At 49.1% G+C, this 20,252-nt stretch overlaps 1 protein-coding gene across 2 annotated transcripts; it reads left to right on the forward strand.

Annotated features, from left to right (window-relative positions):
- Positions 1–1,495: 1,495 nt before the first annotated feature.
- Positions 1,496–19,129, forward strand: GPR55 (G protein-coupled receptor 55). 2 transcript variants are annotated; one of them, XM_037063554.1, is made up of 2 exons: positions 1,496–1,798; positions 17,424–19,129. In XM_037063554.1, exon 2 carries the CDS (start codon positions 17,432–17,434, stop codon positions 18,446–18,448), a length of 1,017 nt encoding a protein of 338 aa, XP_036919449.1. In that variant the 5' UTR covers positions 1,496–1,798; positions 17,424–17,431; the 3' UTR covers positions 18,449–19,129. The 2 variants fall into 2 exon arrangements, with proteins under 2 accessions (XP_036919449.1, XP_036919450.1); XM_037063555.1 differs by lacking the exon at positions 1,496–1,798 and adding an exon at positions 15,957–16,088.
- The last annotated feature ends 1,123 nt before the right edge of the window (positions 19,130–20,252 follow it).

Below are 20,252 nucleotides of genomic sequence, written 5' to 3' on the forward strand. Positions count from 1 at the left end.
CCCTGCCCTGGGTCCTGTCTCGCCGGGTGGCCCTCCAGCCTCACCTCTTGCCACTCCCCCAACACCCTGGCCTTCAGCCACACAGACAGACCCCAAGACTACCCCCACAAACGCCAAGCTCCTTCCTCCTCAGGTCTGCACCTTGGCTGTTTTCTTCTCCTCTAGTCTTGTTTGCTAACCTGTCTCTTGCTGCTGTTCCCTGAGCAGCTCTCCTGGGCGGTTGGGGGCATGCCTGTATGGTGGGGTGCACTGGGGGGCACCCACATAGCTCTGTCCCAGCAGGTGCCACCCTGCAATGCCCCAGGGGGAAAACTCTACCCGAGTCTCTCTGACTGCACATCACTCCCTTGATGAGAGTCTTGAGCAAAACTCTTCAAGAAAGGGAGGTAGGAGATGACTTGTCTGCACAATAGCCCACGCAGGACTTGAACTTTTGTGCTGGAAGAGGGAGAGGATAGGATGCACGAGAGTGGGTGCTGGTGCAGGAGCCCCGGGGGAGGCCATCCTCCAGGGCACCCTGAGGGGCAGGCGGAGACTGGATTTGGAGGCAGCGCTGGGGCAGGGATGTCTTACTGCACGTGTTTGCCACGGCATTTGAGTTGTGTGCGTGTACTCAAACATTAAATAAAAAACAACTCCAATAAAACTAGAAATGTTCATTTTCTAAAACAGAAGAGAGCTGGAAGAGAGGGTGCACAACCCTCCCTCTGAAGAGGGGGTGAGTGGTGAATGGCTCTGTGGGCCCTTTGGTCAGCTAGTCCCTTCCGGGCATGCGTCTGCATCTGTCGGGCTGCGTTTCTGCCCAGACCTTCCTGGGTGGCTGGAATCTGCCAGAGCTCCCTGCTGAGAGACACCCAGGCTGGGCCTGTGGGGGCATCTCAGGTCCCATCCCTGAAGACGGAAGGCCCTATGCAGTTCTCTGCTTGCAGGACCCTTGGGAGCTCTGCAGTCCAAGGCCGACCCACATCACTGCAGAGACCTGGCATAGCGGCCAGGACCAGAGAGCCCTGTGGGGCCCATCCTTGAAGATGCTCGTTTGGAAGGGCTGAGAGGTCCCTGGCCCCCAAGCCCTTAATGTGAAGGTGCCCAGTACCACCCTTCTTTCTGTGGGTGGCAGTTTCTTTATTTAAAAAAATTTTTTTTGATTCTCACCCAAGGATATGTTTAGTGATTTAGAGAGAGGGGAAGGGAGAGAGAGGAAGAGAAACATTGTTCGGTTGCCTCCCACACACGCCCCGACTAGGAATCGAACCCGCCACCTATTGGTGTCTGGGACAGCGCTCCAACCGACTGAGCCACCCAGCCAGGACTGAGAGGTGGTTCTAAACCTTAGCCCTGAAAGTCGAAAGGGCCTTTTCAGGTGCTGGCCGCCTCAGCCTATGCCCGGCTTAGACTGCTTGGTGTGCAAGAGGCTCCTTTCTGTCGGAGGTTTCTCGGGCCCCTCTGCTCGTGCAGTGGTTCGTGTTTGTGTTTTGGAAGCAGGGAGAGCGTGCAGACCCTGAGAAGTTGCAATGTGTAGACTGTCTTCCTGGAAACATGCTCCCCATGCCCCGTTACAGTTCCACTTAGGGGGCAGGGGCCCCCAGACACCCCTGCCCTCCAGACCTGAGAGAAGGAGCCCTCAGCCAGGCAAGGATGACACTGGGGCCACTTGAAAGGCATCTGGTCCCACCCCTCATTTCACTGATGAGGAAGCCAAACCCTAGAGGGGAAGTGACTCTCCCCAGCGCAGGTTGGTGACTGAGCCGGAGGAGAAATGACAGCTCACAGCTCGCTCAGCTGACAGGATCACCAACAGGTAACAGTCCCTGGGGCCACTTGGAAAAACTGAGGCGCAGAGCTGTGGACTTGACCTTGCTCTCACGGACGGCAGGTGATTCTCCTGAGGTCGGCCAGGGCTCCTGGCCTGGGCTCTGTGCACACCTGCCCTGACTCAGGGGGCAGTGTCAGGTGGCACAGTGGCCCTGGCAGTCTCTGTGACAGCAGCAGCTGCAGGCGGGAGGGCTGGTTTGTCCCTGGTTATCAGTGACATTTTTACGAACCCTCAACTTCCTCCTGATCTGACTCAGGATTGTAGCATTAGGGCTGGGGGGTGGGGAAGCCTCTCCATAGGCGGCTCAAGGGCCTTCCCCAGGGAGCTCAGCCTTGCGTGCCACACCGGCCAGGCCTGCTCCCCAGGAGTCTGCCTGGGAAATCACCAACAGCCCGAGGTTACACACTGCCAGGAGCCACCCTGCAGCCTCTGAGCAAGGCCCTCACCAGTGGTGTTACTCCCAGGCCTCATGAGGGTCTCGAGAGCAGTGAGTGATAGGAGCCTGTGCCCTGCTGGAAACCTTGCTTTCTGGTCTCTAACTGGATTGTCCTCAGACTCTAATCTAACCAAGCGTCTCTTGGAGAGGCTGGGAGGGAAGATCCAGGGCATGGGGAACCATGAGGGTTCCGGGTTCCTTTTTGAGAGGGAAGCGCCCACCAGCCTGGCCTGGGCGCAGCTCTGTGCTGTGGGCCCAGGAGGTTGGGGAGTGCGGGGTGCTGCCCGGAGTGCCTCCAGTTCTGACCCATTGCCCCAGCTCTGACCTGTCCCTGTGGACCTGCCTTGGACCAGAGCCCTGCCAGTGAGTGAGCCCTTCCCTGGGGCCTGTGTCTGGGGGAGGCACCGGGCTATGGCCCTTGTCCTGGGGTGGCTAGGACACTCACTACGGCACACAAGTGACTTTCATGGCCCCACCTTGGTCACAGCATGGAAATCGTGTCAGATGACACAGGTGGACCAGGGCAGTGGACATTTGGATGGAGGGCTGGGTCCTTAGGAAGGGTGGGGGGATTCTGAAGGAGAGGAGGAGGGGGGAGGGGGAGCCAGGCACAAACAAGAAGTGAGGGAGTGGGGAAAGGGAGCTCCTGGGTGTGCCAGTGATGCTGGTGCAGGGCTGGGGCGGGACAGAGTGACAGAGGGACTCAGAATGTGAGTTCCAGCAAGGCCCTCACTGCCTGTTTGACCTTGGGTACAGTCTTTAGCTTCTTCGAACCCATCTGTAAAATGGGTGCATTCATAACAATGTCCCAGGAATGTAACCAGTTTTCCCTGCAAAAAGCTTAGCCCTGGACCGGCCACATCTCAAGTCCCTGAGCCGGCACCTCCACTTCCTGAGTCCCCACTCCAACCCACAAGCTCAGGGGTGCAGCTCCAGCAAAGTTATGTTCTCTGTCCCCTCTTTGTCCTGCTCCTTCTGCATCGTGTCCCCCAGAGGCCTCGCTCAGTCAGGTGTAGACCGATGAGTTTATTCATTGTGTTGGTGGCAGATAACTGCATCCAAGTCAATCTCTATATTCTGATGTGGAATTCAACACTGCACCCCCAGGGGAGCCTGGGATTGTAGGTGAGGGACCTAGGTGGGAGGACACTGGTCCCAGGGAGCATTACTCCTTAGAGGTCATCCCTCCAGCTGCCCCATATCCACTTGGGCAGGCCTGGCCCTCCCACCTGGGGCATTCCATGTGGATGAGGGCTTCGGCAGTGCAAGACAGGGGTGCCTTCTTAGTTTGTAAACCTCCTATGGTTGCACTCTTCCTCTGGCCGCTGTTTTCTGGAAAGTCCAGTCTGCCGACGCGAGGAGCTGCCTTGGTCTGAGTCACACATGGGCAGTTAGATGCCCCAGCTGTGCAGACTTAGGCCAGGTCTGTCCCACCTGGGATGCTAGGTCCTTGAAGGCATGGACGAGAGGCAGGGTGCATCACGGGGCACAGGCAGCTGCTGGAATCACGGCCCAGAGAGGGCCGAGTTGGCAGGAACAGAGCCAGCAACGTGAGGCCGCAGACTCTGGGCCCACAGGGCTGCATAGAGCTGCTCCGATGAAAGAACCTGGACCAGGCCCCGCAGCCGGAGAGAGCCAGGAGCAGAGCCCAGGCCTCCGGACGCCCAGCCCCGTCCCGTCCCTTTTCATGCCCAGGATGTTTTCTATCCTCTTCACCCTGGCCTGCTCCCCGGGGCACCGGGCACCGGGGCAACTGCTCTTCCGCTTGACCCATGCTGTTCCCCATTCCTTTCACGGCCACCTGAGTCAGACAGAGGAGCGTGTCTTGACGGCTGGAGGGTGCCGATCTGTCCATCGCCCTGGGGTCTGGAGCAGCTCAAGTCCTCTCTCCTGCGCTGTGGCTTCCCAGCCCTTCTGCCCGCAGCCCCGCAGACAAGCAGCCAGCCTCCCCTCCCCAGGGTGGGGGGTCAGAGCAGGACAAGGGCCACACTCCCCCCCGGGCCTCTTCTGGGTGCTCTAAGTGTGGCCGGGGTTCCCCTGTGCCTTCCCCTCTTCCCTGTTCACAAGAACGCGGAGGAATCCCCGAGTTCCCGTAGGCAACTGCGCCAGTGTTTGGCGGAGAAGCCCCGGCGTCTGTCCCAGTGTGTCAGCGACGCACTTTGGGTTTTTTCTGAATCACTCATGATTTAAGAGACTAGTTAGGAGAATGCACAAAAACGCCTTTTGTGTATTATTAGCCGTTTTTCTTCGTGGTCTGAGAGGAGAAACGTGGAACTGTCATGGCCCAAAGGTGGAGTGCTCGGCCGGGCCCGGGAGTGGGAGAGGGTGGGTGGAAGACCCCTGTCCTCTCCCAAAGAGAGGGCAGCCCCTTGATTTACGATTTAGTCCTCACTGACCTGCCAGTCGTGCCTTATCAGTGACTGGGCCGCTCAGAGCTCTCAACTTCTCTTCTGCTTGACCCATGCTCTTCCCTCTACGGGCAACCGTACCTCCATTTCGAGTTCTTTTTGCATTTCTGGCATGTCCCCATTAGGTACTTCCTGGCTATGTTCATTGGGACATCATACATCAAGTGTTTCATGTTTTAATGATTGATTATAACTTTTACCTTTGTGGAGTCTCTGTGCTACTCTATTAATTTCTTTCACTAAAAAAAATTACATTGTTATGGTACCTTCTTTTCTAGTGACCTTGTGCCTGAAAACCCATAGATTACCCTAACCTTTTCCTCTGCCTACGTCTTTTGGTTTTCTCTGTGTTTCTTATCCACAAGAGATGATTAGGTTTTGCCCTGGCTGGTTAGCTCAGTGGACTGAGTGCAGGCCTGTGAACCAGAGGGTCGTGGGTTCGGTTCCAGGTCAGGGCACATGCCTGGCTTACAGGCCAGGTCCCCAGTTGGGGGCATGTGAGAAGCAACCACGCATTGACGTTTCTCTCCCTTTCTTTCTCCTTCCTTTCCCCTCTCTCTAGAAATAAATAAAATCTTTTAAAAAAAATGATTAGGTTTTGATTTTTTAAATAGATGTCCCTTTTTATAGGGAAGTATTACCATTGTTAGGGAATGTTATAATTACATCATAATGGTTATATTTGTATAAACTCCATGGGGTTGCTCCTCTGTTTTCTATATTGAGACAGTGCCTTTTTTCATTTTCAGTTTCTATTTTGAATTTTCTCTTCTTGCCGTCCCTTCAAAATAGAGGTAATATCATGGGAAGGTCCAGTTTAGAACATGCACCTCTGCATCGGTTCTGTGAAGAGCTCTCCAAACTTTGGGGAAATTATACTCAAATACGTTCCCTTCCCCTTCGCCCAGTCCTCACTGCCAGTCCTCACATGACACTTTGCATTTCTTTATTCTCACTGTTCTTTACTCTCAATGTTACATGTGATTCTTGTGGTGTGATCGCTGGCCTGCGGTCAGACCGTGGAGCAGGTGCGGAGGCCTTTCTCGTTTCTCAGGTGACACCTGCTTTCGAAGACCTGTCCCTTGCAAGTCTCTCTGTCACTCATGCTTTGTCTTCAGGTGCTGTACCTTGAAATGTTCGTCTTTGACCTGCCAAGATTCTGCCTCATCAGCTGAGCTAGTTAGTTTTAGTTTTCTTTGAATTTTGTGTAAACCTGCCTCCCACCCCTGCCTCAGATACACACCAAGACTTTTCTTCTTTGGCAGGAAAGTCAAAAGCTATTTTTTCCTTCCTTTTCTCCAACATTTAATACAATTTTTAAATTTAAATTGTTTTCATATGTTAGTTAATCATTTAAAATACACACACATACACACACGAGAGAGAGAAAGATAAAAGGTTTAAAAATCACCCACAATTTTACTGTTAAAATGCAACCTGTGTTTGATGCATGGGAACTTTTTTCTAGGCTTTTTTTCCTAAGCGTGGTTTTCATTAATCATAGTTGAAATCATTCTCTGAATATATAATTCTGTAATACTGTGGAATTTTTACTTAACATAGTGTCGACACAACAGAAAAATTTTTCGTTGAGTAGATTTACCAAAGTGAAAAGAAGCTCTCACTGGCATGGAGATGTGTGTGTATTTTTTGCTATCAGAAAAAAATGTTAAGTGAACATACTTCTGTACGCCATTTTTCCTTCTTTTGCATAATTGACTTAAGGTAAATTTTCAGAATCACTGCAGGAAAGACTCATATGATTTCTGTGGCTGGCAGTGTTAGTGATCAGGTCCCCAGATGTATTCACAGGTGTGTGCACCCAGTGGGACAGTCTTATGAGACCTGCACAGCCCTGTGTCTGTTTACCTGCTGTGGATCTTGATATTATGCGTTTTTATACTCTTCTTTGAGAAAGAACATCACTTATCTAACATTTATAGCATTTTTTTCTTCCAGCGTATTACTTGAAGTTACATTGTTTCAACAAAAATATTTCTTTTTTAAAAAAGATTGTATTTATTTATCTTTAGAGGGGAAAGAGAGAGGGAGAGAAACTGATGTGTGGTTGCCTCTCATGTGTCCCCTGCTGAGCATTGGCCTGCAACCCAGGCATGTGCCCTGACTGGGAATTGAACTGGGATCCTCTGGTTCGCAGGCCTGTGCTCAATCCACTGAGCCACACCAGCCAGGGCAACAAAAATATTTCTAATGTCGTGCAGTCACATTTGTGTCTGTGTTCTGAGCCTTGGCTTTTTCATCACTCTGAGCTGACGGTGTTTTTCCCTCTACTCACTTTCGCACATTGTTACATTTCCTACGGCTTGATGTTGTGACACTTCATTCATTCATGAGTGGAGAGTTTCTTTTGCTCGACAGTGCGAAGTGAGGATCTAAGTTGGTTTTTACTGATAGTTGCAACCTCATTTATATTATTTATTCTCATTTCGGTTCATCGTCTTGGTTCACATTTGGAGCTTCTGGATGTCAGCCAGTGTCTTTCTTGGCTATTTCAACAAGAAGGCCTGTTTTTAAAAAACCATTGAATACAAAGTCGGCCAATGGCATGAATAATCCACTCTTCATCGCGTGCAGGAAGCATCCTTCTGGTCCTTTGCGTGAACGACGTTTGTGGGAAAACCACCTACCAACAGGAGCAGAGGGCTTCTGCCCCAGTAGTGGAGCGCGCAGTCTGAACAGACCACCTCACGCTGAAAGGGCGTCGCCCACGGAAAGTGTGACTGGGTCCTCTGAGCGACAGCTTTTCCCCTTCGTGCTGCGTCTGTCGAACTTTGCCATTTGGGTAAGTTAGTTTCATAACACGAATTCATTAAAATTACCTTGTGTTCTGAAATTACTTCTAGAGTCTGGGGATTATCCGTTTCTCAAAATTTCACGCAGGCTGCTGACTCATTCCTTGATGACATCCTCAGTGTTTTCGTTGCTGTCCATCTGAGCAACACTTCTGCCAACTTTCATGTTAACTGTGGCATGTTTCACCCCCAAACCATCAGCTGCGGGCAGGTTTTCAAATGGATTAACACACAAAGGACAAGGTGGTTTCTTCCCATTTTTTCTCTTCTCTCCATTTAACTTTAATGCTTTCTTTCTTATTTCTAGTGATGGTCCTTCGAGTCTTCTTTCTTGATCATAGTTGTTAGAGATACAGGCTTTGTTTAATTTACTCCCCGGCCCTGGGAACCAGCTCTTAAATTGATTAACTCTGGTATCTTCCTCTTCCTTGATTCACTTATTTCTGCTTGAATCTTTATGATTTTTTTCTCTGATTTTTCTAAGACTTTTGGGGGTTTTGTTTTAAAATGTTCAAATTGAGTGCTTACTTCACTTATTTAGTTTCCTTTTGTAAAAAAAGATCAAGCTTTTGCAGGGGTGGCGTGGCTTGTGCGACGGGTAAGAAGTGCTACTGGAAGGCAGAGCAGTATTTGCTGTATGACTGAATTTGCTTTGCTGACCTGCGAGACCAGAAGCACTCACTCGTTCCTGGTGAGGCATGCGGGCATGTAGGTGGCCGGCGCGGTGGGTCCCATTCACACTACAGTGTTCTGTCTCACTTCAAGAGAGGTTAATTACCTGGTTTTACACAGGAAAGAAGAAAATATTAAGGCTCTAAGTCTGTAACAGTCAGTGGCTCCTGATCATTAGAATATTTCCCACAAAGAGAAAAGAAAGCTGCTGGGACTGGGTTTCTCTCAGAATAGTTTCGGCTGCATCCTGTGAAATTGTTTGTTAAACAACCAACCCAGAAAGTTCTTGTCATTCCTGATTATGTGCCACACACTTTGTTTTGTGCTTCTGACTTGACCTATTTATAAATAGCCAATTCTATTGTTTTATTTCCTAAGTGTCTGCGTGTTGTGGTCAGAGAATATAGCCAATGTACTGTCTCCTTTTTTTTAAATGGGAGGTTTTGTTCTTGCTAAGCAGATAATTATTTTGATAACTGTTTATTCAATATTTGAGAAAAAGTGGATTCCCTATTGGTTTAAAACCCAATCCAGCCCTGGCTAGTGTGGCTCCGTGGATTACATGCTGGCCTGTGAACCAAAAGGTCACCAGTTCGATTCCCTAGTCAGGGTACATGGCTGGGTTGTGGGCCTGCTCCCCAGTTGGGGGGGTGCAAGAGGCAATCTATCAAGGTATCTCTCACACATCGATGTTTCTCTCTTTCTCTCTTCCTTCCCTCTCTCTAAAAATAAAGAAAGAAAATCTTTTAAAAATCCAAGAGCTATGAATTAAATTGTATTCATCATACAGGGTCTGGCACAAAGAACAGCCCCTTTTTATTACATAAAAATCTTTTATTACAAAATCATAAGCACGTGATTTGGTAACATAACAATGGCACACTCGAGCACACCATATGACATCTTCGGTGAAACGTTCAAACTGCTGTCCATCGTGTGGAAGACAGTCACATACCCCACCAACCCCATTCAATGGGGTTGCTTCTGCTGGACCCTGTGTTACTTTTCTAATTCTATATCCTGATTTGTATTTTGCCTACTTCATGTGTTCAGACTGATACTGTATTAAAGTCTGCCACTACATTGTGTCATTGCCAATGTCTCTTTTAAATCTATTTTACTTGAGGTACTTTTATACAATGTCACTTGCTGCATACGACTGCTATGTTTGTCTTCAGTTTTTCTTTTGACATAAACCACCTTCTTAATCCTGATGTGTGGCTTTATTCTTTTTTTTAATTTTTATAAAGGATTTTATTTATTTTTAGAGAGAGAGGAAGGAAGGGAGAAAAAGAGGGAGAGAAACATTGATTGGTTGACTTCTGGCCAAGATGGAGGCGTAGGTGGAAATAACTGTACCTCCTCACACAACCAAATTTAAGGACAACAAAGATTTAGAAACAAAAACACAACCAAAACAGACAAAAAATTGAACTGTACCGAAGTCCGATAATAAGGAACCATTCATCTAGACCAGTAAGAGGGGTGGAGTTGGCAGCTGGAGGAGTGGGGTCCTGGCAGGAAGAGGCAGTGGTTAGCAGCCCCGGGTGGGCACAGGGATGAAGACCCAGTAAAGCTTGTGAGGTGGCTGGCTGACCATGGACACACATTCGCTCTCAGGCAGGTTTAAAAATGGTCAGTGAGACAGACCACGCAACCCAGGGCCCCAGCGATGGGAAATAAAGCCTAGAAGCACCCATTAGAAAAACTTTCAGGGGTTGAGGTTCTGGAAGAGGCTCCCAGCCTCACAGCAGAGTTCGTTGGAAAGACCCACAGGGTCCTCGAACATACACAAGCCCACCCGGGAACCAGCACCAGAAGACCCCAATTTGCTTGTGGGAAGCAGCAGAGGGGACCAAAATCCGAAAGAGAGAGGAACAAGCGCCATTGCTGCCTCTGACCCTGCCTCCAGCTACAGCGTCACAACCCAGCAACTGGGTTGCCCCGCCCTGGCGAACACCTAGGCTCCACCCCTCATACTCAACAGGCAGGAACAGACCAAAACATTATGGCTCAAGCAGAAGAACAGCTCAAAGCCCCAGAGCCAATACTTTTAAGTGACAAAGAGATAGCCAACCTATCAGATGCACAGTTCAAAATACTGGTGATCTGGGTGCTCACAGAACTGGTTGATTTTAGATGAAAAAATCAAATTAGATGAAAAAAATGAAGGCTACACTAAGTGAAATGAGGCAAAACGCACAGGGAATCAATAATGATGGAAAGAAAACTGGGATTAAAATCAATGAAGTGGATCAGAAGGAAGAAAGAAACAACCAAAAAGAAAAGAATGAAGAAACAAGAATTCAAAAAATGAGGAAGCTAAGGAACCTCCAAAACATCTTTAAATATTCCAACATCAGAATTATAGGGGTACCAGAAGAGGAAGAGGAACAGCAACAAGTGGAAAACTTATTCGAACAAATAATAAAGGAGAACTTCCCCAATCTGGCAAAGGAAATAAACTCCCAGGAAGTCCACGAAGCTCAGAGAGTCCCAAAGAAGTGGACCCAAAGAGAAACACACCAAGGCACATCATAATCACATTAGCCAAGATTAAAATAAAGGAGAGAATTCTAGAAGCAGCAAGAGATAAGGGGACAGTCACCTACAAAGAAGTTCCCATCAGACTGTCAGCTGATTTCTCAAAAATGACCTTGCAGGCAAGAAGGGGCTGAGAAGAAGTATTCCAAGTCATGAGAGGCAAGGACCTACATCCAAGATTGCTCTATCCAGCAAAGCTTTCATTTAGAATGGAAGGGCAGATAAAGTGCTTCTCAGATAAGGTCAAGTTGAAGGAGTTCATCATCACCAAGGCCTTATTATATGAAATGTTAAAGGGACTTACTTATCTAAGAAAAAGAAGATAAAAGTACGAACAATGAAAGGACAGCAAACTCACAGTTATTAACAACCACACCTAAAACAAAAGCAAACTAAGCAGACGGCTAGATCAGGAGTGGAGCCATAGAAATGGAGATCACATGGAAGGTTAGCAACAGGGGAGTGGGAGGAGGAGAGAGGGGGAGACGGTACAGAGAATAAGTAGCATAGATGGTAGGTAGAAAATAGATGCGGGGGGCAAGAATAGTATGGAAAATGTAGGAGCTAAAGAACTTGTGACACATGGACATGAATTAAAGCGAGGCAATGTGTGGGAAGGGGTGTGCAGGGTGGAGGGAAATGAAGGTGGGGAAATGGGACAACTCTAATGGCATAATAAATAAAATAAAATTTTTAAAAAAGAAACATTGATTGGTTGCCTCTCCCATGCAGACCGAACCCACAACCCAGGCATGTTCTCTGACCAGGAATTGAACCAGTGACCTTTTCTTTTGCACGATGACATCCAACCTACTGAGCCACACTGGCCAGGGCATAGTTTTATTCTTAAATTCTCCAATGCTGGGTACAAACGCAACCACTCTTTCCGTTTGTTTCTGTATGTCAGCTGTATCCTTGAGGGGCTCCTGCTGCCTGTCACAGGTGGACACAGGTAACCAGGTTCTTGGTGATCGATTCTTGGACAAAGAATTGAACTGAACACACACCCTGAGTTTACAGCGCAGAACAGGGGAGCAGGCCGACTCCAAACAGAGATTGACTTCACGGGCTGGAGAAATTCTACTGTTACAGAGCAGATCCTTCCTGGCTAGTTTTGGCGGGCTTTCATTGCACATGTGGTCTCCCGTGGTTTTCCCTGATTGGCCGCTAGTGAAGGGTTTGCACAATGTTACCAAATGGACCCCTCTTCTCCTGGGGTCCCTCTATACTAGGCTTGCTTTGCCTGCTGCCAGAGAATTGTAGCTCTTGATGTCAGAGATAGGTGAAAAGAAAAGGAATTATTTTTTCAAAAATTACACAGACTTAAGAGTAATGACTTAATGTCTTCATTAAAACCCCAAAGTCCCTTAAAACATCCACAAACACACCCAGTCCTTCCTTCCCTTCTTTGCCCGGTCTGGGGTACCGTATCTCAGGAGAAGAAACAGAAGTCCGTGGCTCAGGTAGCCCCTGCTTCTTCCCAGTAATCTGTGCTGGGCTGGCAGGCCTCCCTCAGTTCCCAGCACCATCAGCGGAGTCTCGGGGGTCTCCAGTTCCTACTCCAAAACCACATTGCACCTTCTCATGGCCACCAGCAAGGGTCCTTTCACCGCTTTCCTTCCCGCAGTGTCTCTCCTGCATTCTCCCAAACTGCTCAGAGAGAGCTCTGCATGGCTGCTGCATCTTGCTTTCCGGCTTCCTAAGCTGCATGGCAAAGGGAGACCCAAAGCTGGGTGGTTCCTCTTGTCCTGGCTGCTGCACCTGGGTTTAAATCCTGGCGCCAGTCCTCCTCTGCAGCCTCATTTCCAACTCCTGCCGCAAGTACACCTGTGAGCAGCCAGCATTTTTCTAGCTTTTCTGGGCTGCCATAGTAAGTCCGGCAGAAGTGGCCCCATGGCATGGAGCCAATCACCTCCAAGCTCTCACGCAAATTCTATAACCAGGGGTTGCCTCCCAGTTACATCCTGGGTGGAAGTCACTCCCATCTCCCTGGCTCAAAGAGTGGCTACAGCTGTTTAACATATCTATGAAACTAGTTAAAGGTTATAGATACCTTAAATGACAGTTCTAGAGGTTATTTGCAAAACTGTTGCTATTCAAAACAACTCTCGACTTCCACCAAGATGGAGGCATAGGTGGAAACACTGTGCCTTCTCCCACAACCAAGTTTGAATACAACAAAGGTTTGGAGAAACAAAGACACAGCCAAAGGACAGAAAATTGAATTATACGGAAGTCCGACTACATCTAACCGTTCAACAGGGGTGGTAAGAGGGGCGGAGCCAGCAGCGAGCAGGGTCAGGCAGGACAAGTCCCCCGACCTAGGCATGCAGGCAGCCCGGACTCAGTCAGGGTGCGGGGCAGACTGACCTCGGTCGCACATTTGCACACAGTGAGACGGACCACGCAGGCCCCAGGGGGCGAGGGCTGACGGCCGTGGCACACTCGAGTGCGGTGGTACGAAACGCGATGGCAGCAGCTGCGGCAGCAGGCGGCAGACGGGACACCATAGTCCCTCTTTGATCCCGCCCCCACATACAGCGTCACAACCCAGCGACTTAGTTGCCCTGCAATAGTGAACACCTTAGGGCTCCGATCCTGCTACAGAACAGGCACGAACAGCCCAAAAGATGGCGCAAGAAGAACTCAAAGTCCCAGAGCCAATAACTCTCAGCAACCGAGAAATTGCCAGCCTCTCAGAAGCACAATTCAAGACACTGTTTATTAGGATGCTAACAGAACTGGTTGATTATAGTCACAAATTAGAGGAACATATGAAGGCTAAACTAATTGAAATGAAGGGAGATGTCCAGGAAACCAATAGCGATGGAAAGGAAACTGGGACTCAAATCAATGGAATGGACCAGAAGGAAGAACGAAACATCCAACCAGAAAGGAATGAAGAAATGAGAATTCAAAAAAATGAGGAGAGGCTTAGGAACCTCCAAGACATCTTTAAACGTTCCAACATCCGGATTATAGGGGTACCAGAAGGGGGAAAGAAACAGCCACGAGTGGAAAACTTATTTGAACAAATAATAAAGGAGAACTTCCCCAGTCTGGCAAAGGAAATAGACTTCCAGGAAATCCAGGAAGCTCAGAGAGTCCCAAAGAAGTTGGACCCAAGAAGGAACACACCAAGGCACATCATAATTACATTAGCCAAGACTAAAATGAAGGAGAGAATCCTAGAAGCAGCAAGAGATAAGGGGACAGTCACCTACAAAGGAGTACCCATCAGACTGTCAGCGGATTTCTCAAAAGAGACCTTACAGGCAAGAAGGGGCTGGAAAGAAGTATTCCAAGTCATGAAATCCAAAGACCTACAGCCAAGATTGCTTTATCCAGCAAAACTTTCATTTAGAATGGAAGGACAGATAAAGTGCTTCTCAGATAAGGTCAAGTTCAAGGAGGTCATCATCACCAGGCCCTTATTATATGGAATGTTAAAGGGACTTATATAAGAAAAAGAAGATGAAAAACATGAACAGTGAAAGTACAGCAAACTCACAGTTATTAACAACCACACCTAAAACAAAAGCAAACCAAGAGGACAGCTAGATCAGGAGTGGAACCATAGAAATGAAGAACACATGGAGGGTTAGCTACAGGGGAGTGGGAGGAGGAGAAGGGGGGAGAAGGTACAGAAAATAGCATAGACAGTAGGTAGAAAATAGATAGGGGGGAAGGCAAGAATAGTGGGGGAAATATAGAATCTAAAGAACTTGAGACACGTGGTTATAAACTAAGGGGGGAGAATGGTGGGGGAGGGAGTGTGCAGGGGGGAGGGGAATGAAGGGGGGGAATAGAACAACTGTAATGGTATAATCAATAAAATATATTTTAAAAAAAACAACTCTCAATGGCCTTGCTCCATGTGTCCCATCCCCCCAGCTCAGACTTGTGGGGGTGAGGACATCCCATATTTTTAATATTTCCTGGACACCCTGAGCTCTGGACCCCACTACAAATCCTTCTTTGTGGGAGCCCCTGGCTGCATCCCTTTACACTGCTGTGAATATTTCTGTCACTAAGAGTGCTCTTCACAAGTAACAAAGAATTGAATGTTATTTCATAACTGAGCTGCAAACATTAGTTAATAAAGAAAAGTTGGAGTTTTTCTTATTTTTTGTTGCAATTTCAGTGCTTGGTTTCTGTTTTCATTCTATTTACTCCTTTGCTAGGTAGACCGAATTGTTTGTTGGTTTCTCTTTATCTGCTCAGTGATTTTGAAGGTAGGTATCCTGTTTTCAACAGTCAGTAGTTAATTCAGGGTTGGAAAAAATCTTGAACTTTTTAATAATTATCAAAGATAAAAAACCAGAATGATAACTTTTAATTTCCTCTTATAGGATATTGACCCTGCCCATACCCCCTTAGTCTGTGCCATTTCCGCCCCCTTTAACCCAGGGACATCCTTCTTCTTCGCTAATCTCTCCGAGGTATAACGTCTTACCTTTTTCAAAGGACACAGATGATTTCTCTCCCTGTTTTTTTCTTCTGATTTTAATTTCAAACTGTCTTCATTAGAACTAAAGCCCCTCTCCATGGCTTCTTGCTGGAAATGCTCCAGGACTGAGCTTTTCCACTTTGAGGCTTTCATTCTTCACTGTCATTGCTTTTTGGGGGTCTGCACTGTGATGCCTCTTAGAGGAAATACTTTCCTGGAAGCCACCTGTACCCGAGGGTGGCTCTCTGTGAACTTCACACCTGACCAACAACCCGATGGGGCGTGAAATCCTGTGTTTAAATGCCCCTCCCTCTGACGTCTTCTGGTGTTCCTGAGCGTTTTTCGGAGAGGTTCCCAAGGAGCTGGGTTTGTTATTCACGGATGTGTGTAAGGTTCTCTGTTAATGACATTTAAAGATGTAAATGAAACCCCCAGGAGTGGCTGTCTTTCCCCTATTTTGCATGAAACATACTTCCTCTTATCCAAGTTCTTGTCTTCTCTGTGGTTGAATTCAGCCCCACCTCTACGTCATTGAGCTGCTGCTGACTGACCAAGGTCATCTTGGGCCCTTGGGTCAGTTCAGACCTGATTTGCTTGACCCATTAACTTTCCCCATTCAATCCTATTTCCTTACTGGCATGAGGCTGGGACCAAGGTCCAGTCAAATCCTCCTATGAGGCCAAGGGACCCACCCTCCTGCTGCAGAAAGATAATGCACTGCAGATGGTCCTGCTGGAGGCGGTCGCTGGGCACGGCACCCCTGTGGCCAGTGCCACGCTAACCAGATTCTGACATCAATGGAAGTGTTGGGACAGCCTCTATGGTGGCTGCCAGGTGGCTGCTCCAAGCCCAGCTCTGCCCCACAGCGTCACAGTGAAGCAGACGCTGAGGACTTGCTCTTCCTGGGCTGCTTCCAGCCAGTGCCTGAGCCTGGTGGAGGTGCCTGTCCTGGGTGAGTTTGGCTCAACCCGGGACCCCTCCGATGGGCATCCCATGCTTAGGGGCTCCCTGTAGTTGGCCTGATGTTCTCAATCCCCAGTGTGAGGGTGTTAGGGGGTGGGAATCTGGGGAGGTGATTAGGTCAAGAACAGGGAGTCCTCATGGATGAGATCAGTGCCCTTCTACGAGAGTGCAGAGCACCCGCTCACCCTTCCTGCCACGTGAGGACACAGTGAGCAGTGGGCAGTCTGCACCCTGGAAGAGAGTCCTCACCTGACCGTGATGGCAGCCTGGTCTTGAACTTGCAATCTCCAGGGCTGTGAGAAAGAAGTTTCTGTTGTTTATAAGCCTCCCATTGTGTGGATTCCATCACAGCCACCCAAACTAGGATCGCCGTCCACCTCTACAGAAAACTTCACAATGACATCCCCAAATTGGCCACACTTCTAAGGATAACATGGCCAGGGCTTGCCTAGAACCCTTGTCTTTGGCCTGATCAGAAGCTCTGACTTGGGACCCTGCCTCATTATCTGCCAGCATTCAGCACCCCTATGCAGCGTGCCCCCCACACAGCCTTGGTCCTCTTGTCCCTGGGACCAGTTCTAGTTTCCTCGCCTGTCTAGAGGCCTTTCTTTACCCTATGGAGACCTCAAGCCCTTACTTCATTCCCTCTGGAAAGGCCCTTCCTTCCATATTTCTGTCTTTTCTGTTTGGTTTTCTCCTTGGGGTAGCAAGAGGTTACAATATCTCCACACCCTATACCTTCCCAATTTCAAATTGAAGGAAGAGCCCCATCCTCCTTCCTAGAAACCCATGCAAGAACTTCACTGCTTTTCATTGCCTCTGGATGAGTTAGATGTCCATCCTGGAACCAAACAACCAGTCCATCAGGCAGGGTTGACTCTGTTGAACCTTCGGGAATGTGGGTAGAGGAGAGCAGCCCTGCCTTGGTTTCCATGTCTTCAATTATGTTTAATTCTCTCTTTGCTTAAACCAGTTTGGGTCAGGGTTTGTGTCATTGTTCCTACTTTCAACAGAAGGAGCTCTGATGAAAAAAAAAGACAGATGTTCATGCGTAGTTTCATTTTCATAAAAGAGAAAGGTGTACACATGACGCATGCATGTATGTGAGAGAAAAGGGTCTGGAAGGACATACATGAAAGAGGAACAGTGGTTATAACTCAGCAGCAGAATTAGAGGCAAGTCTGCTTTGCTCTCATTGTTATTTGATGAGCACAAATTGCTATGTGATACAAGGGAAATGTTTATTATTCTTGACAAAGTCAATGAAACCCACCCCTTGTAGAGAGTAAGAGGAACTTCATCTAATCCGCTGTTGATGTTGCAGGGAAGAACATGAACCTGTCCGACGAAAATGGGAGCTGTTCCTCTGCTCATGTGGACCAGCTGATGCAAACCGTGCAGGTGGTGGTCCACATCCCCACCTTCCTCCTGGGTCTAGTCCTCAACCTGCTGGCCATCCGAGGCTTTCACGCCTTCCTAAGGAAGAGGTTGCTGGAATATGTCGCCACTTGTATCTACATGATTAACCTGGCGGCCTTTGACCTGCTGATGGTGCTCTCCCTCCTGTTCAAGACTGTCCTGGTGTTCGTGCAGGCTCCCTTTCCGTCCCTGTGTAGCTTGGTGGAGTGCCTCCACTTCATCAGCATGTACGGCAGCATTTTAACAGTTTGCTTCATCAGCCTGGATAGATACCTGGCCATCCAGTACCCAATCCTGGTCAGCCACCACCGGTCCCCCAGGAAGATCTTTGGGATCTGCTGCGCCATCTGGGTCCTGGTGTGGGCTGTGAGTATGCCTGTCTACAGCTTCAGTCGGGGAGAAGAAAGGTACACGTGCTTCAACAATATATCCATTAAGGTCTGGAGTGCCAACATTTTCTTCCCCGTCGAGGTGTTTGGCTTCTTTCTTCCCATGGGCATCATGGGCTTCTGCTCCTTCAAGAGCATTCACATTCTGGTCAGCCATCAGGACACCACCCTGGACCTGGGCCGGAAGAGGAGGGCCTGCATCTGGACTATTGCGACCAGTCTGGCTGTTTTCGTGGTCTCCTTTCTTCCGGTACACATAGGTTTCTTCTTGCAATTCCTGGTAAGAAATGAGTTTATTGTGGAGTGCAGAGTTCAGCAGAAAATCACCTTCTTTGTGAAATTGTCCATGTGTCTCTCTAACGTCAACTGTTGCCTGGATGTTTTCTGCTATTACTTTGCCATCAAAGAATTCCACATGGGCATCTGGGCCCAGCAGAACTCCAGAGACCAGCTGGAGCTGGACTTCTTGCAGACCAGGCCTACCGTGGCTGGGGAGAGAAAGCCTTCCACAGAGAAAGGAAACTGCAGCCCTGGATCCTAGTGGCAGACGTCCTGTTCCAGGACCTCGTTGGGGTGGGAGGACGCATGGTGCGTGCCTAGTGTGCTTTCTCCTTAGATGCTCAGTGAACGCTGTGTCTGCTCATTATGCCCCCAGAGACCTGCCCGCACACCCAGACAGCTGAACACAAATCACCCAGTGTTTGGAGGTTTCTGATGAACCTGAGAACCAGGTGAATTCTTGACCTCTAAGTCCAAAAAGTATGAGGCAGAAAAATGAGAAAGAAAATGAGACCATCTGAACAAGCCTACCTCTCTCCTATCTTCTGTTAGGCTGGAAGGCTCCAGAAAGGAAGAGAGAGAGGAGCTGGGAGAGAGAATCAAGGTTGGCCATGGTGGCAGGTGCCCTGGCCTGAGACGCAGTGGTGGGTGAAAGGGCAAAGCCGGCTCCATTCGCTATCATGGCCCCATTTGCTGAGCAACCTGCAGCCTGGTTAAACAGGACGGCCAGTTCGCTCTTCTGAGCTCATCCCCGGGACTGGAGATGATTAGAGAGCAAGGACAGAGCGTGACTGACCGCTCCCTGCAGCCACTGACAGAGGATGACATTGGAACAAACGGCAGCCTCCTGTTAGGACCAATGGCCCAGGGGCCACACAGAAGCAGCCCCCCTGACCCTTTGTAATTGAATTATAATCCAGTAATAGCTCAGAGCCTCTCTCCTCAATGGTGGTGCATTTCTCCACTCCATGCCCCTCTCCCCTCTCAGAGAGTGAAAAAAAGCTTTCTTCTCTGTGCTTTCTTCTCCTTGTGAATTCTTTCCCAGCCTGTGCCACCAACTGCCTGACAGTAGGGATGCAGCAAGCTCCTTTTTAGTTTGTGGGTCCTGGGGTGGAGCAGACTTGTACTTTCCGGTCCCTTCTGAGGCGCTGTTGGCCAACGACCTTGCAGAGATGACAGCAAGTGGTGTTGGTGGTGGGGTGATCATAGTGGGGCAAATACACACAGAGAACCCCAAGTTTCTTACAGGCTTTTGAAAGGCTGGGGAAACCCATGAGAAGGTTGCAGAAGAGAGAAGGGAGCTGGTGCGGCGAAGCTGCAGATACTTTGCGGAAGCAGCAGAGACAGAGTAGGTAGCTGTTGGTGACACCTGAGAGCCAGGAGGGTAGAGAATACACCCGGGGAAGGAAGGACACAGGCCAAGGGCAGCTCCTGCCCCATTGCCACAGAGGGTTAGCACTGGCCTGGGGGAGGAGAGGCAGGGTGACAAGCCTGGGGAAAAGGACCTTTCTGAACCTGACCGGCTTGCTCTCTTGAACAGGTTCATTAGACTTAATTTCCTTGAGAATGATGAGAAAGAATCAGGCTCGATTTGCTTCAGCCAGAGGAGAATAAGGAACACATGTTCGTCTTGCCCACCTGAGTCCTGCCTGGGCAGCTGGCCACAGTGGCGCTGTGGGGGAGCTGTCCTCTCCAGTGGCCAGGGAGTGGGAGACAGGCAGTTTCTAGCTGGAAACTGGAAACCACTGAATCGTGGCCTGGCTGGGCCCCCTGTGATGATCAGAAGGAGCATCCCTGACATCTGGGAGCCTTCGATGACTCAGCAGCTCCAGAGAGAGAGCCGATGACAAGGATTCATTAAAAGGCAGGGTAGTTTTGCAAGATGGAGCCAGTGAGGTGAGAAATGACAAAGAGAGACACAGGGAAGGCCTTCCGGAAGAAGAGCATCAACCTCCTACCTGAGGGATAAGAAGCTTCTACTGCCAAACACTGGGTGGGAGGGAGGGGTGGCTGTGCGGAGGCGGGGAGAGGCAGTTTAGAGAAAACCCTGACTGGGGGAAGAGGTG

Source organism: Sturnira hondurensis, unplaced genomic scaffold, assembly GCF_014824575.4.
Source record: "Sturnira hondurensis isolate 20B ecotype Veracruz unplaced genomic scaffold, ASM1482457v3 Scaffold0014615, whole genome shotgun sequence".
Lineage (NCBI taxonomy): Eukaryota > Metazoa > Chordata > Mammalia > Chiroptera > Phyllostomidae > Sturnira > Sturnira hondurensis.

What these genes read in the sequence shown, in the direction of transcription:
- GPR55 (XM_037063554.1), top strand. Translation starts at nt 17,432, where the DNA reads ATGAACCTGTCCGACGAAAATGGGAGCTGTTCCTCTGCTCATGTGGAC.